The sequence below is a fragment of the Anser anser genome (genome assembly GCF_964211835.1).
Source record: "Anser anser genome assembly, chromosome: 1".
NCBI classification, from domain to species: Eukaryota; Metazoa; Chordata; class Aves; order Anseriformes; family Anatidae; genus Anser; species Anser anser.
The window spans coordinates 82,295,786-82,319,401 of NC_139720.1; the positions used below are offsets into that span (position 1 = coordinate 82,295,786).

The following is a 23,616-nucleotide window of genomic DNA, read 5'->3' on the forward strand; positions in this document are numbered from 1 at the left end:
CTGGTACCCCCAACCTCATGTTAGCAGTGAAGAGCAAGATGGCACGTGGTTAGCAGGGCTGTGCAAGAGGAGTCCTTTTGTCTTTGAGCTAGGACAGCCCCTGTCGAGAGGCAAAGCAAGAAAGAAGGGGTGATGCTACTGTAGCAGAATTGCCCTGGCTTGAGGGCTTCTGCTTCTGAACATGGGCTAGGGCAGAGTCACAGTTATGCTGATATCCTCCCGAGTCATGTCTAGGTGCCAGCTGACCTCTGCTCTGTCACGTGCAAGCATCTCGTAACAATAAATGATAAAAATTACAGTAAGGCTTTGCACTTGAGAGGCCCCTGCATAATTCCTGGTTCTGCCCAGCATGGAAAAATGATTGTATGGGTATTATATGACTTTGTTAGAAAGTCTGACTTGTAAAATAGATTGACAGCAATTTTAAGTTATTATTTTGAAACAGAATTTTACCTAGAGATTAAAGTGATGTGTCTTTTAATATCAGTGCAGGTATCAGTGTTGCTCGATTTTGTAAGCTGTATTGACATGAGCATTTCTCCCAATTGAAAAACACAACAGGGAGTAAGCAATAACATAAAATTATTTTTAGAAAATGCATTTTTAATTACTGAACTGCTTAATTATTGAGTACTACTGAAAATATCCTGTGAACCTCATCACTATGCAAATGTATTCAGTTTTGGAAACAATTAAATGGTAATAAAGCATTCTTTTTTCTTTTACAACATATTACCGTAATGAAGCTGTTACCTCTCAGTGTGCATTTTAATGAGTTTTAAGTAACATTTTAATGAGCTCAACATTACCATAAACCCAAGGATTAGACAAAATTGAATTTACTAGTGAAAGGGAAGGGTTCATTAAGAGTTAATTATATTGTTTTAGAAGAAATATAATACATTTTATGATGTCCATCAACCAAGAATCCATCATGAGATCTATACTTATTAATAGGTGCAGCAATGACATTATTATATTGACATAAAAACATGGGCTTGCACACTCCTGCTCGGGTTTCCAATGAAAGCTTCTGTATTGAAATCCCTGGGTCAACTTTATTCTTATCCAGCTTGTTATTACATCTGAGGAGAAAAAATGCCAGGCTTTGTATTACTGGTTTGTAATTCCACCTACAATTTTTATAAACATCATGAACAGTGAAAGCAAAGTTTAATGGATTTACCATTGCCACTAGGATCTGAAGGCAGGTTATGAATAAATGTCTTGGTTTTGTTATTAAAAATAAATAAAATAAAAAATAAAATAAAATAAAAAAGAAGAAGAAAAAAAAAGACCAGTAGAGAAATTTGAGTCTGAACTGCCAGCACTGCTGGCATGCCCACTCCAACAATAAGCTGTTGAATTTCTGCAGTCCAGGCTCCTGGAGGCCCAGAAGTGCCAGGTAAATTTGCACTCTGTGCATGCAGCAGCTCTTTGTCAGCTGCACCGTACATTCAGATGAATTTCATTAGGAAGCTCTGCACAATGCGGAGTTAAACTCCTCATGCTCAGTAAGTTCAGTTACATATTAGATTTACTGCTTTGCATCTGCCAATGTTGGCATTTCTGTTTAGCCGTTTGAAAAATTGTGTGGAGGGTTGTGGCTTAGAGCCCTGAGATGTCTGGTTAGAAATGAACACGAAAAAAAATATTAAGAAAAGTATTAATTGCACTGAGTTAGTATAGTGCTCTCTTGTTCATACAATAGCCTGGTGACCTGCTATTTAAAAAAGAAAAAAAAAAAAAAAGAGTTTTGGTGGTGTCACAGTCTTTTACTGGGAGTAGGAGGGTGAAGACTCTGGAGGGCTCAAAGCTTTCATGATTTTCAGAAAAATGGCATTGATCTCCAGTGTCCTGCTGGCGTGGGGGAAAGAGAGTTCTCGCAAATGTCTGCTAAGTGTGGAGTTGTGATCAGCAATTAGACCTGTTGGAGTCCCATCGCTCCTCTGTATGTGAGACCCAAAGGTGTGCCCTGAGGGTGGTAAAGAATTAGAAAACTGCTGAGTTTCAAAAACGCTGCGGTGAACCTGCAGACCTACGCTGGAAGAATGATTCCTCAAGACAGAAGTCAGGGTACTGGAGGCATTAGAAAAGAAGTCTAATTAGTACCTTGGATTGAATAGGTGCCCAAAAGGAAGTGCAAAGTGTAGCTATTAAGCAGGTAATAAATTTTGTATATGACAGGAAGAAAGCAAAGAGCCACTGAATGCATAATCGTGAGCTACGTTGCACTCAGCCTCCAGTTGTTCAGCAGTAGAAGAGCTTCCATCTCTCATGAGCTGTTTGCAGCTGGCCTGTCTGCTCCTTAGTAAGTAAGGAAGCCCGGATGAAGAGAATTAGATTGTTAAAATCAAACATGTTTGAGCTATCAGCTGGGCATTGTTTATCGCCCCACGTATTCCCCCCCCAGAAGTTCACCTCTTTGTTTGAGTATGGAAGCACAGCTATGCATGTGGAAGCCTTCAGAGAGAAACGAAAATGTTCCACACCCACATCTGGAACTATTCAGAAATGGAAGAGCAGAGCTACAGAGGTCCTCCTCAAGGGACAGTTTAACTCAATTTGCCCTAATTGAAGCTGCACGAGCAAACTAGAGAATGTTTCCAGTTCTCCTGGTCTCAGAGAAATCCCACAGCATGCACTGGTTATATGAGCTATTGTGTTTTATGTATTCCTTGTTCTAAATATAGGGAAATATAATGCATGGTTTAACAATACATTTTCCTTGGTGGAAAATCTGGTTTAAGTAGTTGTATTCTCTCCTGGCCACTCATTTCCTCCGCGTGTAATAGCTTGTCATTTTCTCAGTTGCTTATGGATCTGGGCTGTGAACTGAGTCAGTGGAGTGATCTAGGTTAAAAATCCTCCAAACAGGAGAATTTTTCTGTTGTTTTCTGTTTTGTTTTGTTTTCTCTAATTGGCATGGAAGAAAACATTTGTGCTACTTGGCCTAAAATCTATCCCAGGTGAATACTGTGGCAGGCTAAAAATTCCCTTCATCCAGTTCTGTCTAGTCTAATAATCTAATCTGCCTATTTCAATATTATACTTTGTCTATCATATGATGCTTGAACACTTTATCTTGTCAGTGTAGCCTCTTGTTTTCTAATCCAATTGAGAAAAGGCAGTAGCTATACGAATGTACACAAATTAAATCTTTCGTGGGAGTTACAGACACAGGTACCTTGTGTCTAGTTAAACTCAGTGCTAAGAAGGAATAAAATGGATGACTTCAGTGTGCTGGGAGGTTCACATTTAAAGCAATACCTCTTGGAATATTTGGTTATTCAACGTGCCAGTGCTGGAATAGACTCTTCATTGCACTAGTTGTTTATGTATAAAAGCCGAAGTGAGGGGAAAGATTGTAAAAAGGATTTTATGTTCTAACTGTCGGATTAAAGGTTGGACTAGGTGATTTCAGAGACTTTTTTCAACCTAAATGATTCTATGATTCTATTAGCAGAGGTGTTTCCAACTCCAAGCCCCTTTTGGGAAATGTGAGCTCTTCATCAGAAGGGCTGCAGCTGCTGAGTGGCACACCCATTACAGGCTGTTTTACAGATGCTTCCCAGGTTGTTTCTGCTCTATAGTCTGGGATAACCAGACTAGGGAGAGTTGTGCTGTTTGCTAGTTTTCTCATAATTTAAAGCCCTCAGCAGTTACATAGTTACCTTGATTTTCTCTTGTACTGAAGTGCCAGAGGACTACTGAGCACCAAGGGTTTAGAAGGATGTGTGACACAGGGGATTTATTTTGTTGTTCTAGTTTTATTGTACTGTTAGTTTTTCCATTATGCAAAATTTGTTGCACATGAAACAGCACTTTGGGAAAGTGGTATTAGTTAGGAAAAAAAGATTGTTTCACCTCTACTGCAAGTCAAAATATTACGCTACTGTGTTTTCAATAGTGTGTCTGGGAGCTGGTGTAACTGCTCAGCTGAAGGTCTCAGGTACAGAATAGAGAAACTGGAGGGTGGAGCTGGACACCCAGGCTCTGGTCTCCCTCTGGGTGCTGAAACTTCCCTTTCAAAATCATTGCTTTAGGCTATTAGTTGGTCTTTGCTCCTGCTTCTTTAATTTTTTTTTCCCTTTTGTCACAACGTTGTCAATAATAATGAGGGCAACGTGAACTCTCATATACTTTTTCTCTTTTGAAAGTAAATGGGACAGTTATATTTCATACTGCATGAAAGTAATTCCTTACGCTATTTGAGCAGCTCAAAATTGCGTAAGATTTCCTGCAAATTATGCTCTTATCTTCTTTGTTTTGCATAAAATCACAAATTTGGGCATCCTGTCTGTGGTTAGACAGTACAAAACTACCATTTTATCTAGTTGTTTGTGGGTCATTTCCTAGTTGGCAGTATACTGACAGAACTCAAATGACTCTCTTCTAGGAGTGTTTAATATGGTGTCTACATAACGCATTGCTCCTTTGGTTCTTTAGAGCTCTGCAAACTGAAATGCATGAAGCAGAATGATAAGATAAGTAAAACATGATTTTGTATTGTTCAAGATAATCCAGAAAAATTGTTATCTAACATTTTGTGTACATTTTTTAAACCTGGAAGGAGCCTTTTATGAAGAAAATTCCATCATGAAATTAAAAAAAAAAAAAAGCAACAAACAAACAAACACAGGAGGAAACAAATGTTCTTGCTGTCATTAGGGATAGGAGTTTTAATGAACAACGTCTTTGGAACACGCATCCTTGCTTTTTGAATTTAATGCAGAATATTAAAATAGAATAATATGTAATCGTAAGTATTAGAGGAGTTTGAGGATTGGGGTTTTGCTGTAAATTCTTGGAGAGAGGATTGCCGTAATTGGCTACAGCCGTGCATGCACATACTGGCAGCTCATCCTCTTCTGCTGTCCCACTCCCTTCATCGACACTTTTTCCTTTGCTTGGGTCTTCTGTTCCTTACCCTCAAATGACAGGGCCTGTCTCAGTGACATCAATGCAGACATGCTTTATGCAGTTTCCAGTCTCTACTTGCTGGGTCAAGCTCTGAAAAAGTGAGAACAGCCAAGCCCTCCAGAAGGTTAGCAATTAGAAAGTCACCCTGGGCTTGGGCCGTGCAGGAAATATCACTGCAGAGCCTGTCTGCAGTGACTTGCCCGTGTACAGGACAGAGGGCGCGAGGCCAGCCAGGCCTATACAGCAGGTCTGTTGAAACGGCATCTGGCAAGCACCCTAACATGGCCTGTTGGCACCAGGACAGTTTGCAGGATGGGAAGTGAGGCGGTCCAGAAGCAGCAGGAGGCTCCCACCCGTTCTGCGTACCAGCTGCGGGTGCATCTCCTGCTCCATATTTGATGAAGTATGGCTGTGCAGTCCCCTTGCAAAGCTTATCGAGCTTATGTTATGAAAGGTTGTCGAGAAATACCCATTGTGGTATGTCTGCTCAGATATCTTGTTTTCAGTCCTGACTTCTGAGGAAAACAACACGAAATCTCTGACAAAATAAATAAACAAATAAATAAATCATAATCCTGCTCAGAAAAACTGAATAGATGACTTCCAGTGTACAATTACCAGATGTAGCTCAACAGAGACCAGGGTTAGATGACGAGGATGGGGGATGGAAGGAAGAGAGTTCCTATGTTAGAGGGCAAGAGTCTGTTTTGTTTGATGCTTTGCCTAATGTGGCTGAAGTATATAAGTAATGTGACAGTGACCCCCTGCCAAGATGGAAAGGCGTCCCAGCTGCTGTTGTATGTGTTGTGCATGCGTATACAGGAAGTTTATTAGAGGCTATTCACACTTCAACGGAGCTCGGAGATTGCAGACTGTATTATATTGGTTAAATGAACCACATACATTTTATATTTCTTGTACAAGAAATATTCATTCATTTGTACTTGGTTTTGTCATTCTCATCCTTTTTTAATCCTTTGTTTTACTGAAGGTACATGTACATTTTAGGTGTGTTGATTGGGCTTGAACTGGAAGCCCAGGGGACTGAAGCAGCATAAGTGGTTGCAGGAGAACCAACTTCACTCTGGAAAAAGAAAAAACACAACTGCTCGATGCTGTGGCAAACTAGGTAGCATTCATTAGGTTGAACATAGTGCTGCATGTACCTGGCAATTCTACTGTTGTGCTCACAGCAGTAAACCTTCATGCTGTGATATGGTGGTTTGTGCACTTACTAATTAAATCTATTTTCTGGGGAATCATTGTGATGTACTCTGTATATACGATGTAGTTTGTGCATGCTCTTCTAAGGTAATTAATCAAAAGTTCATACCTGATATTCATTCATGTATCTTTGACAATCAGTAACTTTCAGGTTTTTTGGATGCCATTGCTTCTGAAATATATATACATATATATATATATATACATGCTTATGGGGATGTAAGAATGGCTGTAGTACAAGAGAGCAAAGGCATATCCAGTCCAGTATTCTTTTTCTGACAGTAGCCTACAAGGGATTATTGAGGATTGCCTCTTCTACCAAACACAGTCCTCCCTGCTGCATTGCTTGGAGAGAAGCATAGCTGATGTGAAGAGTCTTCTAGTGGTTTGGGGGAAACTAGTCCCATATTCTTGCTGCAAAGTAGACATGCTGGCGTACAAGCAGCAGTGAAAGTACAATACTTCATTTGTGATATGGTGGTTTTTGAAGCTGTGTTCAGTTCCACACCTGATATTCACATTTGTTGGGAAAAATAAATTACTTGCCCATAATCTTCTGAAAATGTAGCCCATTAAATGTAAAGAGCATGTAAAAGCTAATGTCAGACTTGAGTTTGAAGGATTGTTAAATAACTGTTGTAGTAAACTGCTAAACGTCTGATCCTTGTTAAATCTTAAGGCTTACAACAGACAATGGATATTTTTCAAAGTTTGCTGTCTGCAATTGTGATACCAGTTCTTCTGTAAAGTCTCTAAAATTTTTAGCAAGTAGTAGGGTTTTTAGTGTCTGAAATATAACTCTTGGTAACATGTCCCTTGTTAGCATTAGCAGTCAGGGCAGTGCATTCATCCAGAGTGATTATGCTTTAAAAATAAGAAAAAAAGAAAACTGCTTTGTATCCTAGAGAAAAATTTTCAACATATTGCTTTGTATAGCTTTAGATTTCTGAAAATACTTAAATGTGGTCTTTAAGATATTTGCATTCATAAAGAATTCTTGTTTTCTGCTTCCCTTTGCCTTTCTTGACTGTCAAAACACAGTGATGCTTTTAAAGATTTATGGCAGATGGGTAATGAGTTTGCTGACTGTTAGCTGTAGCCTTCAGAATTTGTTGGTGGAAAGAGGCGGGAATTTAAAAAAGAGAGAAGTTTATTGGTACCTCAGTGCAATGAAGACAGGTGATAGAACTGTTTTCAATCAAGAAACTTAAACATAAATATGTTATGTTCTGAGTTAGAAAAATCTCCACTCTTCTTGCCATCTAGTAGTCAAATAAAATCTTTCAGAAAAATTATGGAGATGTCGGATTGTATTCAAGTGACTGCAATGAATCACAACAACATGATACAGTTTTTCAGTAAGGTGTATTCAAGCTGTGTTGCATACACTTAATTCAGCACAATAGCAGCCTCTAAAAAATCAGAAGCAAATCATAACTAATGTTTGCAATAACTAATACTTGTATACCTGTGTAGTTGTGTAAAAAGGGAAAATAGGTCAGCAGTTAACTGGGTTAACTGTTGGAGAAAGATGACAGTCTGACTCTTGCAATGTGTGCTGAAACGAGACAGGAAAAAGCCTATCTTCTTTCCTGACCTTTGTGCAGTCAGCTAGTTGGGGTACATCTCAGACTGAAGTTTAGAGAAAAAGTATGAAAATCTCCCAATAACTCCATTTGAAATCTGTCTACTTCACAGAATCATTTAGGTTGGAAGAGACCTCCAAGATCACCTAGTCCAACCTCTGACCTAACACTAACAAGTCCTCCACTAAACCATATCACTAAGCTCTACATCTAAACATCTTTTAAAGACCTCCAGGGATGGTGACTCAATCACTTCCCTGGGCAGCCCATTCCAGTGCCTAACAACCCTTTCAGTAAAGAAGTTCTTCCTAATATCCAACCTAAACCACCCCTGGCACAACTTTAGCCCATTCCCCCTCGTCCTGTCACCAGGCACGTGGGAGAACAGACCAACCCCCACCTCTCTACAGCCTCCTTTAAGGTACCTGTAGAGAGCGATAAGGTCGCCCCTGAGCCTGCTCTTCTCCAGGCTGAACAATCCCAGCTCCCTCAGCCGCTCCTCGTAAGACTTGTTCTCCAGACCCCTCACCAGCCTCGTTGCCCTTCTCTGGACTCTCTCGAGCACCTCCATGTCCTTCTTGTAGTGAGGGGCCCAAAACTGAACACAGTACTCGAGGTGCGGCCTCACCAGAGCCGAGTACAGGGGGACAATCACTTCCCTAGACCTGCTGGCCACACTGTTTCTGATACAAGCCAGGATGCTGTTGGCCTTCTTGGCCACCTGAGCACAGTGCCGACTCATATTCAGCCGACTATCAACCAATACTCCAAGGTCCTTCTCTGCCAAGCAGATTTCCAGTCACACATCTCCCAGCCTGTAGCGCTGCTTGGGGTTGTTGCGCCTCAGGTGCAGGACCCGGCACATGGCCTTGTTGAACTTCATACAGTTGACCTCAGTCCATCAGTCCAGCCTATCCAGATCCTCCTGCAGAGCCTTCTTACCCTCAAGCAGATCGACACACGCACCTAACTTGGTGTCATCTGCAAACTTACTGAGGGTGCGCTCGATCCCCTCATCCAGATCACCAATAAAGATATTGAAGAGAACTGGCCCTAATGCTGAGCCCTGTTGAACACCACTAGTGACCGGCCTCCAACTGGATATAACTCCATTCACCATACTTATTTGATAGTGGCTGTTCATGCACCTGATTTCTAATACTATGATTATCAGCTTCTCTGTTAACTTTGTTTAATAAATTCTCTGTTCAGAAGCAAGCTCTTACTTTACGTTTAGACGTTAATGCTCATCAAAGGTCCAAATTCTATAAACAGTTGTATCTGCATATAGGAGCTGTTAAAAGCTTTAGAGAATGTGTAAGAACAGAGTGTTTTTTCCACGTTGTTCTGCTTTTTGCTGAGGCCTGAAAATAAAGAGCAAGCTCCTTATAAATGTAAGTACTAAGTAGGTTATTAAGTTCAGAAGCACATGGAATATTGAGTGAGAAAAATGGATGAAGCCAAAGAAAGGTGCTGAATCTGAAAGGGAGAGCATTTTCTGTTTCTTTATGCAGATATCTCCCTACTACTCTCTTCCTCACTTTGATTTCCAGGAGCCCTACTAATTGGACGTTGTTGAAGCTGCTGGACTCTTTGAAAATACCCTAACACCTCTGAAAATGAATCTCTCGGGTTTTGGACTTCCTTGTAAACAGTGAAGTCTGAACATTTTGAGTTACAGTAAATTAGCTAGCATTCATGTTTCCTAGGCAATATCTGTATCAGGAGAGAGGAAAAATAAAGTAGACACAAGAAAAAAAAAAAAAAGTATTTTTTTACAAAGATTTTCATGATTGTTTGGCAGCTCCTCCAGGACTGTGCATATGCAGAGGGAGCTCAAGACTCCCTTGGAGTCCTGCCTAGGACTGTTGCCTAATTGTGACTTTGTAATTTCCCATATAAAATGTGACAGGGACTTAAACAAAAGGTAGGGCAGCAGCATCTTCTAAGTGTATTATTCTTTTTAACAAGGAAGTCTGTCTGTGACCCCTTGTTCTTGTCACTCCATTCCAGCAGGCAGTGCCAGCTTGCTCTGAGGCCATTTCTGTAGGTGATAAATATCACCCAAGCTCTGAAATACCCCCCTACACCATACATTATTTCAAGTATTTTAATCCCTTAATCTATGCACACATACGCTGTGTGACATCTAAGCAGTTATCTGACATAATAATTCATGTTGACTGTGCATATCAGTATGTGTCGTAGGAGAGAAGTGCCAAGCAGTGGTGGAGAGACAAGGATTTAGGAAAATACCTGGGGGGCAGTGCCTTGGGATCAGGGGAGACCTACCTGTGTGTGGCATATAACCAACCTACCACCAGTGTGGCTATGTAAATTCGTTATGTGAGAGTCATAATATCCTCAGATAAGCACCAAATGGAACAGAAAGGACAAAATAAACTACCAGGACCCAAGTTACAGAAGCACATTAATATTTAGTCGGTATCTCTTTATATCTTCTAGTCAACATGACAGATGTAGCTGTGATTTAAGACATTATCATTCCTTGAAAAAGAGAAAAAGGAGGTTTTCCCTCCCTTCCCTCCCCAGTAATGTCAGATGTTCGCTGTGTACGTCGGAGGAAGGAAGAGGAGAGCTGAGTGCTGGTGGGAGAAGAAGGCAATTATTCCAGAGCCTCCTCATGGGCACGTGCTTCTTCCTTCCAGCTTCACTGATTTGGCCATGGGCTGGGGGCTCGTGGGACATGGACCAGATTGAAAAAGTGGAAACAGACAGATGGTTATTTGTAGTCATCATGTAAATGTAAATCCTATAAACATGTTTTCTTTCTAAGGGCCTGGAAGCTGTTGTAGTGGAAAGTAGGATTAAGGCATGGATATCTAGCCTAGAATAATTTTGACCCCTCCACCTTTCCTCCCACCCCATAAACATTGTTGTTTTATCTCTGGCTCCTTTAAACAACTTTCTGGAGCTTCAATTGAGGAAATTAATTCAGTTTCCATATAATTCCCTGAGTTTACGAGCATCGGTTTGACCAAGGCCTGGATTTGGGCCTAAGGTGGCAGGTGCTGGTAAGCAGTTGCCGTGGTAGCAGGGACTTCTTTTTGTCTTTTTTCCTGACTCTGGCAGGTGCCTGGCGTGGAAGCGTTTATCTTGCCGCTGCTGTTGCTAGATGTCGTTGTTTTTCATTATTGCGGTCGTGGATACCTGTAAGTGGCCACACAGGGCTTTGCATCCCTTAAAGGCCGATGTGATGGTTCACAGGCATCTATCTTGTTTGACCAGCATCAGCCTGTTAGAACTACAAAGAGACTGATCAAACTTTAATTACCTTTTGTCTACAGCACCATCATGTGCTGTACATGCAATCTAGCTGTCCTTTCTACCCTCTAGCCCTGCAGTGCCCTCCCAAGCAGTGAGGCCCGAGGCTCCTGGAGCTAGTGCGGCACCAAGGCTGTGCATGGCCAAGTGCAAGGGAGCCAGCACTGCTGCCAGCCAGTGGAGGGGAGCAGCCCCGTTCTGCTTCACCCGGGGAGTGGGGCCTTTAGCTCTCCTGGCCTTTGGTGTCCTTTGTTAAATGTCAAGTAACACCAAGGGCAAGCCCAGCCTGCGTTAACACTGGGCTACAGCAAGGAGGAACGTGGGGTGAAGAGGTGGGAGCCTAATGGCGGCACTTCACCTCTTGTGCTGAATGCGTAAAAAAAAAAACTGAGGAGGGCTGGCTTCACAAGGGAACAAAAGCCACCTGCCAGTGTTGGGAGAAGGGATCCACTCCAGCAGCGTTGCAGTTATTTGGAAGTGTATGGCAATTGTGGATAATTGGCTGAAGAATATTCCACAGTTCTCAACCGCTTTTCTGTTTTCACAGATGATTGTGCCATTAGATATGGTGAATGCACTAAGCTGCGCTGCAACTTTTCCATTTACCCTCCTAATACGTACGAGCTCCACTTCCCGTTGATGCTCCCTCCTTCAGTTGCTTTCTGTGCTGCTGAGATCTGCCGCAGTGCTGGGGCAGCTGAGCTTGCTGGCCGGCACCCCGAGATCTCCTCCTTCCTGAGCCCCATTGCTTCTCTCTCAGGGCAACGTTTGGATGTGCTGGGATGGCTGTGCTGATCAGATTAATGTCTGAGCTTTGTGTTGTCCGTGTTACGTTGTGTTAAAAGCACTGAATCAGAGAAATGGCAGCCTGTGCCCTCTATTCTTTAGCTTTTTTTTTTTTTTTTCCCCTCTGTGCTTTCGTTCTTACTCTTTTTCTTCTTTACCTGGCTTTTTCTTTTCACTCTCTCTGAACTTAGTGTTCACTCTTTTCCTCTATGGGCTGTTTTCTCTCTTTTTTTTTTTATATATTTTACAAATTTTCTGTTATCTCTCTCTTTCTATCCCTGCTTTATTTTTCCCTATTTCATTTTTCCCCACCATTTTTTTGTTTTTATCCCAAACACGGAATGCTATAGATGGAAACACTGAGATATATCTATTCAAGATTCACATATGTGTTGAGGTACAGAGCAAGATTAAGTAAACCCTGTAGCATCAATTTTGTCTTCCATTCAAGCCACATTTGCAGTAGGACTTGGGTAAAGGAATGTGATAAAATCAAATCCCCTCATAGCCTCGTATTCTGCTGCTGATTGGAACCTTGCACAGTTGCTGGAATGATTCAGAGAAAGTTAATGTAATTTGCTGTGTATCACCTCAAGAAACTGTGTTTGTCAGCTTCATATAGCTGTGTGTAACGTTCAGGGAAAATGGTTTCCTCGGTATTGCTGCCAGGAGTCAGGAGTATAAAGTCATTATGATGTAGGATCTGCTGATTTTCTGGGGATTTTCCACTAATGGATTTGCATTGGAGCTTTGTAATTATACAGAGTCAAGCCAATAAAAATTAATACTTTTTTGTGTGTAATGATAATGAAAGAAGTTGATGTTTCTTGTCTGTTTACCAGTTGTGTGAAAGAGAGAATATCACTGCCCAGAAGTACATTTTTTTTTCCTGTATCATAGTGATCCCGGAGACACATGAAGATGCTTCCCAAAATAGGTGGTTTTGTATGACCTTTTTTTTTTTTTTTTTTTCCTGGTTCTTTCCCTGAGGCTGCTAAAGTATTAGCTTTCTTGGCTTTGTTTGAAAAATGGTGTAATGCCAAATAGTCAACAATCCGTGATCTTCAGCTCACTGCTTCTGTGTTGTGCAGTTCTTAAGTTTATTCCATTTCGTTTTGAAGCTCTATAAATTCTATTTCTGTCAGTTTGGGTATTGGGAGTCAAAGGCATAGAGTTATTTGTATTAATCAGAAATATTTCATGGTTGAGTCTTTCATTATCTATTGGAAAAAAAAAAAAGTATCTATTTGGTGTGTTACTTGAGAAGAATGTGTTCTTGCCAGAGTTGCATCCGTTGCCAATTGTGTCCTATCAATGTTATTTTATGCTTGAAGAGCAAGACCTAAGTAATCACTTTTTTTTTTTCCTGTTAGAAAAAGAATTAACTGCCAATTAATTTCCTCCTTCCTCTGGGTTCTACCTGTGTATCCCAAAATGCGGAACAGTAAAAGTTACCTCGTATGTCATTTTGGGTGCCACATTTATACAGCCTGCTCACCTCAGCCCATTCAGAGACCAATTCTTATATGTATTAATCATAGTTTCTTGTGTCTTATTACAGAACAGAAAAATATTCAGTTCCAAATGTTAAAATGGGGCACATTTTATTAACATCAAAAGCAGTAAATTATCTCTGCTTATGAAATGAGACTGAGCAATTTCTGCTGAGCTCTTCATGACTTGCCCCTTCACTAGGATACGGTGTTTTCTGATTTCTCAGAGGGCCCTGCTTCCATTAAGGGCAAGAACTGTTTTAAAGCTGTAATGAAAGCCATACATAGCTGAAATTCAAGTAGGGGAAATGCCCTAAATTCTATTTCAGTAGCTCATCTAGAGATATTTTCAGTTTTATATTTATAAGAATGTCAATTAACCTAGAGACTAGGACACACATGGAAGAATAACGATGAAGTGGATGTCATTTTAACACACTGAAGTCAGGTAGTTGGACCTAAATCTTCTTTATAGGAGCTTGATTTACATAAGAAGCTAGCATGCGTTGCCTAATCTAATTTTCAAACAGCTTGGTGATTTAAATGCTTTTTCTTTCAATGTTGTCAGACAACACTGGTCAAAGTTGCAAATATATATATATTAAAAAAAAAAAAAAGAAATGCTGGAAGAACACTGGCAGTGGCATGATTTCAGTGACTCCTTTCAGAACTGGTGATCAGTTAATCATGTATTCGTGATAACAATAATAGTAGTAAGAGTAATAACAATAATACTCTTAATCAAAGTGCGAGTCAGCAACTCAATACCAGTTGTGTCACTTCCTTATCTAGCTACTCAAGTTGGAGATCCACTCAAGCCAGATATTCAGCATGCTGTTTTCTGTTATGAAGAGAATCAATATCAGACCTGCAGTACTACTTTTACAAGGAGTATTGCTTCTCATAATGGGAAGTGACCCTGTCAGCACCAAAAAGACTAATGGGTGCTACAGGTCTTTTATTTATTTATTTATTTATTTAAGTGCAGGGTGGTGTTTTTATCTGGAGGGAAAAAAAAAAAGGCATGTATATCAAATCTGCTTCCATTGAATAAAAGGTCATGCCTCACCAACTTATTTTATGAGGTATTTTATAGTAAATATAAGATACAAAATCATCACCTAATAATAGTTGAGAGATGTGTTTGTTTTTTTTTTAATTCTACATATGTATGTATTTTATCCCCCCACTTACAATGATGTCACTCCTAGTAATTCTTTTCTTCTCTCCCTCATTTTCGATATTAGTGCTACGGGATGACTTCCGCCAAAACCCTACAGATGTTGTGGTGGCAGCTGGAGAGCCTGCCATACTGGAGTGCCAGCCACCTCGTGGACACCCTGAGCCTACCATCTACTGGAAGAAGGATAAAGTCCGCATTGATGACAGGGAAGAGCGGATCAGTGTGAGTACAGCTCAGGTGGTTGTTCATAGATATGGGACCTGCATTAAAGCCGAGTAGCTGAGCATGGCAGACCGTCGTAGCTTCAGGTCCTTCTCCATAGCTAATCATGTACACCACTGAAGTGGATGTCAGAAACTGCATGGCTTTGAATTCGCAGACCCTTGGAGTAGGACAGCCTTGTGCTGTGTGAAGTGGTGGAAGGACAGAGAGAGGAGCCCTAGCTTCTGAAAATGCAGAGGGAGAGAGGGAGAAGTATTTCTCTATGTATTCACCTTTCCCACAGAGACTCCTTGTTAGACTTGACAGTTTTTGTCCGTGACCTTTCCTAAATGAGGGGTAAAAGTTGTTTATTCCTACTGGTTTAAGTGTCCAGCTTGAACTTCCTGAGGCTTGCTTTGTGCAACTGTTGCAACAGAAGTCTGTTAGAGCCCTAGATTTGGTTGTATAAAGTGCACTGTTAGATGTGAGCTGTCTCACCTTGGGACTTAGTGGATGTCTTTGACTAGTTTGGCCTTATCTTTTCTAGATCTCGCTTCTCTGAAATGAGAACAATATCAGACCTTATTTCAGACAGATGTTTTAAAGATAAAACCAGTCATATCTATGAGATATGCAAACACTCTCTTGGAAAAAAAATAACACTAATTTAGGATTACATTGGTAATGTTGAATTTAGTACAGTAATTGGAATGTATTTTCTAAGCAACGACTGAAGTTATACTCTAAAGAATGATTGTCCCTGAATAGGAATACATATTAAATAAATGAGAAATACTGTTTGATTTTTGTGATGGTTCATTCCGTGAACTGAATGAAAAAAGTTCCAGCAGAGAGAATTATCTTATCAAGTGACTAGAAATGATATCATGGTATGTGCAAACTAATGGGACAAATTAAGGGTGTGTGGACATAATTCCTGATTTTTGAATGTTAAGTTTTTCACTATTGATATTAATTTAATAAAGTTTTGTATTGTATGTAGGGATATGTAATTCATTCAGTGCTGATGTTATTTGATGTGGAAGTACTATTAGAAACTTGTTTATTGCTTTGGATGCCTAAGGAAGTATTCCAAGCTAAACAATCCAAGTAGTTGCTATTTGTGGTATTATGGGCCATCCTGTTTCTGCTACAGTCTACTCAAGAATAGAGGAGGAAGGTAGAGTGGCAGGGGGCTAGATACCGTTCCCTGACTCTCGAGTTTCTTTGGCTATATTCCAAGTTTATTTTGAAGCACCGCATTCATGTTCTAACTTTTAACCTCCAATTTTGTTACTTTATTTATTTCATCTACTCTGCTTTTTCTCTCTATAAGTACCCTTTGTACCCAAGAAAACATTAAGGCTTGTGCGAGTCAGGTGAATTCGCATTTTGGGCTACATTCAATCTGTTTGCATCAAGGAAAAGAGAAAATCTGTCTTAAATCAGTGAACAAGGAAACTGTTCAGGCACCAGTAACAATAAAATGAACTAACTAACTAAACCTAAGTGAAACTGCCTTTTTCTTCAGAGAAATGTCAGAAGTGCTTTACATATCATCACGCAAGAAATGCAACCACTCTGCATTGCCAAAGAGGTAGCAAGGAATGACAGTGTTTGAAATGTAAAGCATCTAATGAAAAACAAAGGGAAAAAGTGAAACGCATCTAAAATCAATCAGTAAGATAAAATGCATTCTAGAGCAGCATAAAGATATTTAATTGTATGGGATTATTATTTTTTGAAGCCTTTTATATATTTACAAACAAAATATTAAAATGCTTAATTTGTGGAACTTGCCTGAGTGTGTAGCTTTTTTCTGATATTTTTTGTTTATCTGAATTTAAAAATATATTTCTTGTTTTGAAACAGATACGTGGTGGGAAGCTAATGATCTCTAATACACGAAAAAGTGATGCTGGCATGTACATTTGTGTTGGAACCAACATGGTGGGGGAGCGAGACAGCGATCCAGCAGAGCTGACTGTCTTTGGTAAAGCTACTCAAGCTTTTGTTTCCTTTTCACTACAAATGTTATATATTGAATTGATCTAGGTGACTCATCAGAATATGAGACAAAATCAGGTTAACAAAATGCAATAGTATTGCTTAAGCTGCATTTTGCAGCTCCTGGTTTCAAAGGCTGCAATTTATAGTGATGGAACGGTGACGGCCCAACATTTTCCTTCTAAGCACATAGTCTAAATTTAATTGGAGGTCCTTAGTGATATGCATACGCTTAGAAACGGTAATCCAGGACATAATGCTTTCCCTCACAAAATTGCCAAATGTAATTGAGCCACTTCTAATACAGTTGACAGTGCCTACTTAACGGAGATTTGGACCAGCATTGCCTATTTAAATAATTACTTATTCCTGTGGGGTTGTGAAATCAAACAGTTGTAGGAGAGCACAGCAGAGTGCAGTGGACCAGTAAAAAGTCATTAGAGAAAATCCAAGATCAAGTTTTTGAATGTATAGAGGTACGTCTGTCATCTGTTTTTTAAAGGGCGTGAAGCAGCTTTGCATCCTGAAAACCAGGGCATCATTTTGGTTTCTAGTGTTGCTGAATGAATCAGAAATGGATATGTGAGGGTCTAGAGCAGAAATAGCATAATACTGATTCTACGCTGGATCCATCCCGCTAACAACTGGATAAGAAGCAAAGCCATTAAATCCTGCTGTGGTACATCCTGTAGTCATGACATTTGTATTTACCATTAACTGTGGTTCTGTAGGAATCAGTCAAGAGGTCTTGAGCAAACAAAAGAAAATCAATAAGGAAAAAAACCCCTCATTGCTACAAATACATACATACAAAAGAGAAAGAAATATTACTAATGCTTCCTCCTTGGTAAAATACTGAAATCACAAACAAGACTACTTGTAATTCCAGTAAGATTTTCCATAGATATCCTAACCTAGTTTGTAAGGCAGTTACTCTTAATTTGTTCACTTTCTGCTTAATATAGTGCACTGGAAAACCCAATCACAAATACTACTGTGTTTGCATGTATGTGCAGTTCAACATTTGTTTGTCCACTGTAAAAGACACATTGTGGGATTCACAAAAGATGTAGAAAAGTTTCTGCTCAACAAGATCTGTGAGCGACTGAGGATTTGGTGCTCTCTGGTGTTATAAGACTGTGAAGGCTTCCACTCTACTTATTTTGTTATGTATCTGTATTTGTGGAAGCGTATGATTAAAAAAAAGAACTAGTATACCTTAAAAACCAAAAACACAGAAAGGGTCTCCATCAAGTTATTATGTCCTTTGCAGCCAATCTGTTGTGGTTGTGCCTTTATATAGATGTTAAAGAGACATGACATATCTTCTTCATCAGTTTAAATACTGATAATCTCCGGTATTACTCCCCATGGATAGCAAGCAGATTGCAGTCCTAAACTACAAAGCCTTAAGAAATCCTTAAGAAAATAATTTGTTAAAAAACACTGAACCATAGGAATAAAAATTGTGAAATGTGCATGTAATTTCATTTCCTGCAGAGCTATGAAAAGCATTAGGTTTGTCTTGATATGTAGAACATTACATAGTCAACTACATCATTCTGAATCTTTTACAGGATTTAATCGTAACAATCAACTCATATAATACAATCTAAGTCTAATTTTCAAATAGTGAACAAAATCAGCAATAAATTAAATTAGAAGTTCTAATTCTTCATTACTAGGTTAGTCTATTTAAATAAAAATTGTATGTAAAATTCCCTTTCTATGTGGATATCTTCCCGTCTAAAATTCCTGGGTGGCCATCCAAAGGTGGCTCAGCTTTGCCTTCCACAAGCAGAACAGTTACACTCCTTTCCTGGGGTACAGACAGCAGCTCCTGTGTGTGTGTGGGTGTGTGAGTGCACAGTGCACTGGAGAGCATTATCCATGATGTTTACAGGAAGTAATGCATCTACTGGACAGTCCAATCAATCTAAGCATACACAATAAATCCAATAAATCCAGCAACTCTGGGAAACATCAGATTGGTTGTGCATGTTCAGACTGACTTCACTGGACACAGGCAAAAACACATGTCATCTGTTAAGTCCACAACCTTCCTGTGCATCCAGAATAATATGACTCATGGGTTTGGGAAACATGCAAATAGTGCAAAAGTTGAGAAACATAAATTAAAAATATCATAATGCTTCCATTGTTATTCAAGAGCCCAACTTCAGCTGTTTTGAACATATTTGAAAATAGGATTTATATTTAAAATTGAGATATTAGCTAAAAGGCTTACAAAATGTAATAATGTGGCTGGCAAGCCTACAGCTGGTGCTGATTCTGGAGAGGAAGGTGTATTATTTAGCTGATTATTAATGTTCCTAATATTTTTCTGAATAACAAACCCAGAAAACCCTTTCCATACTGTGAAAGCAGCCTTAGAAAACACTCTTCTGTAGGAAATGGAACTGTTTCGCACTAGTTCTCAGGCGTTTCCAGGAATCGGCCACTTGTTACTTTTGGCTCTCCAAGTTTTTCTGTAATACCTGAAGTTAATTTCTGCATGTCACTTGTGACAAGTCTCTGGCTCCACGTGCAGTAAATTCAGCTCAGGGCATGGCCTGTGGAAAAACTGAGTCAGTGTGGTAGTAACTGGTGGCCCAATGGGAACAGCATGGAAGCCTAGCCTAAAAGATTACACCTTTCCTGAATAAAAAGTAAAATAAAATAAAATAAAAAGTGCAGTAAAACCCTTGGAAAGAAAGGGGAATAGAAAATGAGAGTTTCCCATATGTAGAATGTATTTACTCAGATGGGTACCCATTCAATAACATTTGCTGAGAGATCTTTGTGGATGACACCTGTAGAGCCTTCACAAAACAAGCCATTTTCTTTCAACCCCATCTGCATAGGAAACATAGTTTTCAACATTTAGGCACTCACCCAGGATAAGGATGTTCAAGTGTGCTGTTAGCATCTGTGCAGATTGCATTTCTTTTGTTCCCAAGTTATGATTCTTCAACAAGCAGAAATTTTGTGAAAGCCAAAACTTTTACAGTAAAATATCATAAATAAAATTGATTATGTAAGCAGTGCTTCCCAAAATTGTTCCTATGTTTTGAATATTGACAATGATGGCATGAGATTTTGTTAGTGTTCTCTATCAAACACTACTGCTAGTTATTGTCTTTTTGAGGCTCCAAGGTGTTATCTTGGAGTAGAGCAAGAAGACCGAGTACCTCAGAGCCTAAGGTGGCCTTTAAGGAAAGTTAAGAACTAATCCATCAATCCTAACATTTCCCAAAAGAGACAGCATGGTATTTTATTATTATGGACACATATTCTAAATGCCAATTCAGAAGCATGATGCAAATTAAGCTGCTTTGTGTTTGGGCTCATAGCCTTTGACTGAACAAAAATCAGGCAAGATGCAAAGCAGAAGCAGTTTCATTTCGATTTGTAAGAAAGCTTGGTTTGTAAATACATAATATGGAGCCAGAAATAAAGTAAAAGGAATAACTGTTAACATTTTATAATTTTGTCATACTATTGCAGTGTTATCAAACAAGTTTTCAAGATGGTTTAACTCTTTCAGATTTCTTTTTGTTCCTTTGGACTTTAAATGTTATGTTTGAAGACAATGTACAAAGGTGTATCTTGTATATTGATTCTGAAGCTCAGTGAAATCAATGAAAGCCTTAATATATCGACTTCAAGAGGCTGGCATCAGGCAGTGGAAAAGATTGAGATATATTTAGAAGAGCCTCAAAAGAATGCAAAGTATAACTAATAACAGTACAAAAATGTCTTAAAAGATATGTCAATTCAGACATATTAAAGATTGTTTTGGATTAATCTTTGATTTTAGCTTTGATGCCTGAAACTTTCTTCAGCTAATAAGGTCCTGTGGGATGAAGAGGTATTTTCTTCTGATGCTTGAAGAAGTATTTGTGTTTGATGTTTCTGTGATATTGTCAGGCTGAAAGAGATACCATAGTTCCAGCAAGAATGATGACATGACTGTGATGACATGATGTTAGAGAAAGAAATCCAAAAACCCTTTAATGAAGACATTGTGCCTCGTTTTTCTTCCCTGAATTCTGACTATATGGAAGGCCTTAGCAGAGAGTCTTGTCCCATCATATATTGCAAATTAGTCCCAGAAGATTTCCCAGCCAGAAAATCTGCCTAAATCAGGGTGTATGTTCACGGTTTAAGATGGAGAGGTTGACAGTGTGTATTTTGTCCCTCAGATCAAAAGTCCTCCTGTTTTTCTTCACATCCTTATACTTCCCACTTGCAGTGTACTTGTGGTAGTTTGTAAAGAATCATTGTAGCTTTGCAATATTTGCTATCTGCAGGTACTAACAAGTTGCAATAGGATGATACAACTGTGAAAAAGGGTCTGATTGCGCTCTGAAGTCTGTTCCTCATACTCAGTAGAAATTGTTCCTGAAATTAAAACCACAGTAGATAGATACAATACGAGGAAAACACTAACATTTGATAAAAATCAATCTAGTTCATTTGCATGTTTCTCCATGCACTCACTGTGCAAGCTTACTGCATTTTGTTAGTACCATGCAATGTCTGCAGAAGTGTGCAATGTCTACACAACTCCTGATTTCTCAAACCAAAAAAAGAAAAAGTGCCTGAAAAGAGGAAGTAGAAGAATGTCTTTAAATAGTAAAATATCTGCTTTTGCAACTATATTTTCATTTATTTGGCCAGTGTCCTGTATGCTGTCTCCTTCCTCGTCTTCATTTTTGACAGACAGCTTTACTATATCCAGCTCATGATGCAGGTAATGAAATACCTACAGTTTTGACAGCATTCTGAAATGAAACTTACTTCTTATCACCTAATGTTTCTTTTTTACTTTGCATCAGAACACTAAGGTGAAAAGAAACTTTTTTAAAAAAAAACTATTTGCTATTAAATACCTCCCAAAACTCATCCTTCTAACTCATGTTTTAATGCTTCTTTTTAGACCTTTTTTAAAAAATGATGCCTTCTCTCCAGCCAAGAAGGAGAAAACAGTTCTAAATCAGATTGAGTCTCCACATTATGGGGACCATCAAATCCTTCACTCTAGCAGTTGCCTCAGCAGACAAAATATATTAAGGCAGTTAGGATCATTTTAATTAGATTGAGGTCCCATATATGGCTGTCTAACTTTTTGAGGAACAGAGAAAGGGCAATAATACATCTGAAGGTCATCCGAATCTCTCTAATAGAGTGTGATACACAGACCAATTGTTAAATAGAGGAAAAATTGAGTTCAGGGGTTTATTTGTGTCAGCACCCAAAGCAAGGAAGGGTTTTCTTATGTTTCTGGCTTGGATCAGTTCTGTGATTTTCTTGTAGTGCCTATCTCAGGCACTGCAACATACTGTAGATGTGTGCCCAGATTGCATTAACAATCCCCTTTTATAACTGCAAGCAGAGTTTATTCTGAAGTTATAAAGGTCACCACAGTAATAGTACAACTGGTTGACATGACATATAACCATGACCTATTTTATAGTTCTCTTCAAAGATTTTTAATATTCATCAGTGAAAGCCTGGGAAGTAGGTATTTTATTTACTCAGAGAAAACTTATGAAGTAACTATATTAAAAATTGTATATGTCCATGATTTTAATTTATTACCCTTTTGTTTCTCAAATATATTATGTTCTGAATGCTATTGACAGAGTAACAATGTTTAATTACACCACAAGGCTTTATTTGTGGGTGAATCATTTCAAAAGAAAAAAAAATCACAAGATATTTTCTGAGGTTTGGCTCTGAAACTGTATTTGACCTGGCTGTGCAAAGAAATCTTCTCTATTTAGCATGCTCAGGCAAGCTCTGTCTCCTGAGAGATTAACATTGTAAGCAAGTTATGCAGGTGACTCAAATCCAGTTAATCTCAGATAAAGAATGTTAATTGCATTGGCAATGGCATTCCCTCTGATCACTTTATTGCTGTATAATTAGCTATTGGACATATTCAAGGGGTTGTCTAAGTGATACAAATCCAGGAAACAACATGAAAGAGAACTTGTTCTTTCCAGATTCACTCTGTACAAAATGGAGGGATGAAAAAATTGAAATAGCATTTATTGTTATTTGTATGTCTTTGATAACTGTGGTCTCTACTTCCATAGCTATCTATTTTCTTGCAAATACGTAACTGTTTTGGAAAATACATAATTTGAGAAGCTGATCTGAAACAAACATATATACTCCTAGATTGTCTTGGTCTGGAATCAAGTGATTTACCTAATGATCTTTCAGCCATTTACTGTCTCATCAGCTGGGTTCTCCTCAAAATGTGATAGGAATTTATCTCCTGTATAGAACCATTTACAGCCACAAATAGCAATTTCATAAACATGAATATGTTTATTTCTTAGTTGTTTACAGGAAGCTTTTATAAAGAGGTTCTGAAATAATTTTTGTATGCAGACCAAGCAAACATACATGCACATGCAGATTTATTAAAGTTCAAAGTGAATGGACCAGGGCTTCTAAATCACCTATAAGGATGCTGATCTGAATCTAAATCTCTTGGCTAAAGATCATCTCTTGAAAAATAAATTCCAAAATATAGAATCTATTGTTTGTGAGCTCAGAGGAGGCGTTGAGCTATGCTCTTTTATGTGAGAAGTTCTGGATAAGATACTGCTGCAAACTCACAGAAAGTTTAATTAAGATATTCCCTTTTAGATCCACATATTTACAGACAGGCCAAATGCATTGCTTAGCGTTAAGGCCAACAACTAACACTTTTGTTACTTTATCCTGTTTTAATGTTTGTCAAACTAAAATGGCTTTATCCAAAATTTTCCATGCTTGATGTCTGATTTACCTGGTGTTTTTTTTTTTTTGTTTGTTGTTTTTGTTTTTTGTTTTAATTGTTAAAATTGTTCATTATTTTCTACAAATATTGAAGTTCTTGTAGTTGGGAAGTAAAAGGATAATTGGATGA

The 23,616-nt window shown here is 38.8% G+C and overlaps 1 protein-coding gene across 20 annotated transcripts in view; it reads left to right on the forward strand.

Annotated features, from left to right (window-relative positions):
• Nucleotides 1-23,616, forward strand: part of ROBO2 (roundabout guidance receptor 2) — a 349,600-nt gene that overhangs the window by 174,572 nt on the left and 151,412 nt on the right. For all 20 annotated transcript variants that reach the window (XM_083821015.1, XM_083820994.1, XM_083821010.1 and 17 more), the window contains exons 2-3: nt 14,545-14,702; nt 16,554-16,674. In XM_083821015.1, coding sequence (XP_083677141.1) covers nt 16,572-16,674 — 103 coding nt within the window. In that variant the 5' untranslated portion in view covers nt 14,545-14,702; nt 16,554-16,571. The remainder of the gene's footprint in view (nt 1-14,544; nt 14,703-16,553; nt 16,675-23,616) is intronic.